A 5768-nucleotide genomic window follows, 5' to 3' on the forward strand; every position below is an offset into this window, starting at 1 on the left:
TGCCGTCTGCTCCCACAGTCGAAGAGCCAGGAGGGAAAGCATGTGCTGGGCATCTTCAGCACACAGTCAGGATTGCAACGGTGTCACCATTATTGCTGTCACTCTTCGGTTTCATACCTAAAAGTCCATTTGAATGCAACCTCTCCGGAGCTTGCTCTGAGCTGCCCAGGGGCACAGCGATTAGAGCACGAACGTCTGGCCTCTGCTCCCAGAGCCGAAGAGCCAGGAGGGAAAGCATGTGCTGGGCATCTTCAGCACACAGTCAGCTTTGCAACGGTGTCACCATCATTGCTGTCGCTCCTCGGTTTCATATGTAAAAGTCCATTTGAATGCAACGTCTCCAAAGCTTGTTCTCGGCTGCCCAGGGGCACAGCGATTAGTGCACGAACGTCTGGCCTCTGCTCCCAGAGCCGAAGAGCCAGGATGGAAAGCATGTGCTGGGCATCTTCAGCACACAGTCAGCTTTGCAACGGTGTCACCATCATTGCTGTCGCTCCTCAAGAGCCTGCGGAGGGGCCTGCATGGGGGTGGGATGTGGGGCACCCATAGGGACATGGGGACAGCCCATGGGGCACCCATAGGGACATGGGGTACCCACAGGGACATGGGGATGGGACACGGGGCACCCATAGGGACATGGGGACAGCCCATGGGGCACCCATAGGGACATGGGGATGGACCATGGGGCACCCAAAGGGACATGGGGACAGCCCATGGGGCACCCATAGGGACATGGGGCACCCACAGGGACATGGGGACAGCCCATGGGGCACCCATAGGGACATGGGGACAGCCCATGGGGCACCCATAGGGACATGGGGCACCCACAGGGACATGGGGATGGGACATGGGGCACCCATAGGGACATGGGGACAGCCCATGGGGCACCCATAGGGACATGGGGATGGACCATGGGGCACCCAAAGGGACATGGGGCAGCCCATGGAGCACCTATACGGACATGGGGGACCCAAAGGGACATGGGGCACCCACAGGGACATGGGGACAGCCCATGGGGCACCCATAGGGACATGGGGATGGGACATGGGGCACCCATAGGGACATGGGGACAGCCCATGGAACACCCATAGGGGCATGGGGCACCCAAAGGAACATGGGGCACCCCAAGGGACAGGGGGCATCCATAGGGACATGGGGCACCCATAGGGACATGGGGACAGCCCATGGAGCACCCAAAGGGACAGGGGGCAGCCCATGGAGCACCTATACAGACATGGGGGACCCAAACGGACATGGGGCACCCACAGGGACATGGGGCACCCATAGGGACATGGGGACAGCCCATGGGGCACCCAAAGGGACAGGGGGCAGCCCATGGAGCACCTATACAGACATGGGGGACCCAAAGGGACATGGGGCACCCAAAGGGACATGGGGCACCCACAGGGACATGGGGACAGCCCATGGGGCACCCATAGGGACATGGGGCACCCACAGGGACATGGGGACAGCCCATGGGGCACCCACAGGGACATGGGGCACCCATAGGGACATGGGGACAGCCCATGGGGCACCCAAAGGGACATGAGGCAACCACAGGGGCATGGGGACGGCCCATGGGGCACCCAAAGGGACATGGGGCACCCACAGGTGCATGGGGACAGCCCATGGGGCACCCAAAGGGACATGAGGCACCCACAGGGGCATGGGGACGGCCCATGGGGCACCCAAAGGGACATGGGGCACCCACAGGGGCATGGGGACTGCCCATGGGGCATCCAAAGGGACATGGGGCACCCACAGGGGCATGGGGACTGCCCATGGGGCATCCAAAGGGACATGGGGCACCCACAGGGGCATGGGGACTGCCCATGGGGCATCCAAAGGGACATGGGGCACCCACAGGGGCATGGGGACTGCCCATGGGGCACCCAAAGGGACATGGGGCACCCACAGGGGCATGGGGACTGCCCATGGGGCATCCAAAGGGACATAGGGCACCCAAAGGGACATGGGGACAGCCCATGGAACCCCACAAGGACATTGAGACCTTCAAAAGGACCCCCAAAGGGATGTGGGGACACCCCAGTGGATATGGGGACCCCCAAAGAGATCCCAAAGGGACACAAGGACCCCTAAAGGGACCCCCAAAGGGACTCCCAAAGGGACACGAGGACCCCCAAAGGGACACTGGGATCCCCAAAGGGACACTGGGACCCCCAAAGGGACCCCAAAGGGACACAAGGACCCTCAAAGGGACCCCCAAGGGGACCCCCAAAGGGACACGAGGACCCCCAAAGGGACACTGGGACCCCCAAAGGGACTCCCAAAGGGACATGAGAACCCCCAAAGGGACCCCAAAGGGACACATGGACCCCCAAAGGGACCCCAAAGGGACACGGGGATCCCCAAAGGGACCCCAAAGGGACACAAGGACCCCCAAAGGGACACTGGGACCCCCAAATGGACCCCCAAAGGGACCCCAAAGGGACACATGGACCCCCAAAGGGACCCCAAAGGGACACGGGGATCCCCAAAGGGACCCCAAAGGGACACAAGGACCCCCAAAGGGACACTGGGACCCCCAAAGGGACCCCCAAAGGGACCCCAAAGGGACTCCCAAAGGGACATGAGAACCCCCAAAGGGACACAAGGACCCCCAAGGGGACCCCCAAAGGGACACAAGGACCCCCAAAGGGACACTGGGACCCCCAAAGGGACCCCAAAGGGACACTGGGACCCCCAAAGGGACACTGGGACCCCCAAAGGGACACTGGGACCCCCAAAGGGACACTGGGGACAGGACCTCACCTTCCGGAGGCCGCGCTGGCCCCACGGTGCCTTTGGCCAGGAGCCCATCCACGTCCCTCAGCTCAGCCCAACGGCCCCGGCGCCGCTCTATGGGGACATGGGGGGGTCCAGCAGCCAATGTAGGGGGGGGAAATGGGGGGTCCCCCCAAGTGCCAGCCCCACTGACCCAGCTCCATGGGGTCCCCTTGTCCCCCGGTGTCCCCAGAGCCCAGGAAGTCAAATTCATTGAGGGCATCTTCGGAGTCGTCATCGTCATCGTCATCGTCCACCTCGGGCAGGATAGGGCTGGGGGGCAGCTGGGGGGGGGACATGGGGGTCAATGGGGGGCATTGGGGACATGGGGGGACACAGGGGTTGGGGACAGTGGGGGACATGGGGGGACACAGGGGTTGGGGACATTGGGGGGCATGGGGGGTCATTGGGGGACATGGGGGGGACACAGGGGTTGGGGACATTGGGGGACATGGGGGGACATTGGGGGACATGGGGGGACACAGGGGTTGGGGACATTGGGGTCATTGGGGGACATGGGGGGGACACAGGGGTTGGGGACATTGGGGGACACTGGGGGACATGGGGGGACACAGGGGTTGGGGACATTGGGGGGACACTGGGGGACATTGGGGGACATGGGGGGGGGGACACAGGGGTTGGGGACATTGGGGGGCATGGGGGGGACATTGGGGGACATGGGGGGACACAGGGGTTGGGGACATTGGGGGTCACTGGCGGACATGGGGGGACATAGGGGTGGGGGACATTGGGGGTCACTGGGGGACATGGGTTGGGGACATTGGGGGTCATTGGGGACATGGGGGGACACAGGGAGTGGGGACATTGGGGTCATTGGGGGACATTGGGGGTCATTGGGGGACATGGGGTGGGGACACAGGGGTTGGGGACATTGGGGGTCATTGGGGACATTGGGGGGACACAGGGGTTGGGGACATTGGGGTCATTGGGGGACATGGGGGGACACAGGGGTTGGGGACATTGGGGGTCATTGGGGGACATGGGGGGACACAGGGGTTGGGGACATTGGGGTCATTGGGGGACATGGGGGACACAGGGGTTGGGGACATTGTGGGTCATTGGGGACATTGGGGGGACACAGGGGTTGGGGACATTGGGGTCATTGGGGGACATGGGGGGACACAGGGGTTGGGGACATTGGGGGTCATTGGGGGACATGGGGGGACACAGGGGTTGGGGACATTGGGGGTCACTGGGGGACATGGGGGGACACAGGGTTTGGGGACATTGGGGGACATGGGGGGACACAGGGGTTTGGGACATTGGGGGTCACTGGGGGACATGGGGGGACACAGGGTTTGGGGACATTGGGGGTCACTGGGGGACATGGGGGACACAGGGGTTTGGGACATTGGGGGTCATTGGGGCACATGGGGGGACACGGGTTGAGGACATTGGGGGACATGGGGGGACACAGGGGTTGGGTACATTGGGGGACATGGGGGACACAGGGGTGGGGGACATTGGGGGTCACTGGGGGACACAGGGGTGGGGGACATTGGGGGTCATTGGGGGACATTGGGGGTCATTGGGGGACATGGGGGGACACAGGGGTTAAGGACATTGGGGGACATGGGGGGACACAGGGGTGGGAGACATTGGGGATCATGGGGTTTGGGGTGAAAGGGGGGCCCCAAGAATGGGATACAGGGGGGGTTACAAGGGGAGGCCCCCCCAGTTTTGGGGTCCCACTTGCCTTGACCCGCTGCTTCTTGTGCTGGGGCTGCCCGGGGGGGGGCTGGAGGCCATGGCCATCCTCCTCTTCATCACTGTCCTCCTCCTCCTCCTCCTCCTCCTCCTCCTCGTGTCCCGCTGGGAACAGGACCTGCTCCTGCTCATCCCGCTCCTTCCCGGCATTCCTGAGCGCAGGAATCAGGGCAATGTGAATCCATTTGGGGGGGGTATGAACCCCAAATCCCCCCCCCACATTTACCTCTGGATCTGCTCCTGGATGCGCCGCAGCAATGGCGACGCCGCACTTGGGGGGCTCCCACTTTTGGGGACGGGGGGGCCCCGAGCTAAGAGGGAGCGGACGCGGCGGGACCTCATGTCCAGGATGGTGTCGGTGTACCCCACTTCCTCCAGGTACCTATGGGGGGGGGGGACAAAGGGGGGGCTGAGGGTACCCCAAAACCTTTCCATGTGCACCCCCCCTCCCGTTTCCAGTGCTCCCCACTCACTGCCGCAGGAGCTGCCGGCCCTCCTTCCATGCCAATGGGGCAGCCTCCAACGCTGCCACCTCCATGGGGCCATTGGTCACTATAGGGGGGGGGACCCACACAAAAAGGGGGGGTCAAGGACACCCCAAAACCTCTCTGAGTGCCCCCCACATCCATAGGGCTGGGGGTGCTCACCGGGTTCTGCCCCCTCTTTCCGGTCCCCATGCATTGAGTCGGTGCCGAACTTGAGCTTGTGGTACTTGGACCTAGATGTGGGGGGCACAAAAAAGGGGGGGTTGGTGACACCCCCCCCCAAAAAAGGGGGAGGTGACCCCCAAAAAGAGGGGGGGGGTCCCCACCTTTCCTGTTTGAGGGCGTATTCCAGCATCTTGATGCGGCGCACGAGGTCGCTCTTGAGGTTCTCCTGCCCCTTGCGCTCGCCCTGGAGGAAGGCCACTTGTGCCTATGGGGACAACGGGGACAATGGGGGACCCCCCTGCACCCCCAAACCTACCCCCGGGGGTCGTGGGGGCAAAAAGGGGGTGGAGGGGGGGCCCAAGAGTGGGGTAAAAGGGGGGACCCCAATAGTGGGGTAAAGAGGGGTCCTCAAGACTGGGGGATTGGGGGAACCCCAATAGGAGGGTGGGGGACCCCCAATGCTGGGGTAAAGAGGGGTCCCCAATACTGGGGTACTGGGGGAACCCCAACAGTAGGGTGGGGGACCCTAACAGTGGGACCCCAATACTGGGGTAAAGAGGGGTGCCCAACAGTGGGATATAGGGGGGTCCCCAATAGTAGGGTGGG

The 5768-nt window shown here is 63.4% G+C and overlaps 1 protein-coding gene across 1 annotated transcript; it reads right to left on the minus strand.

Moving 5' to 3' along the window:
- Nucleotides 1-497: 497 nt before the first annotated feature.
- On the minus strand, nt 498-4560 carry LOC130604393 (striatin-4-like). Its single transcript, XM_057418897.1, has 5 exons — nt 4552-4560; nt 4502-4510; nt 2939-3068; nt 2773-2859; nt 498-517 (listed from the first exon to the last, which is right to left on the minus strand). The coding sequence occupies exons 1-5, from the start codon at nt 4558-4560 to the stop codon at nt 498-500; spliced, it is 255 nt and encodes an 84-aa protein (XP_057274880.1).
- Between the last annotated feature and the right edge of the window lie 1208 nt (nt 4561-5768).

The sequence above is a fragment of the Pezoporus wallicus genome, unplaced genomic scaffold (genome assembly GCF_028554395.1).
Source record: "Pezoporus wallicus isolate ANWC-B61680 ecotype Strahan unplaced genomic scaffold, APGP_CSIRO_Pwel_v1 contig_13814, whole genome shotgun sequence".
Classification (NCBI taxonomy): Eukaryota; Metazoa; Chordata; class Aves; order Psittaciformes; family Psittacidae; genus Pezoporus; species Pezoporus wallicus.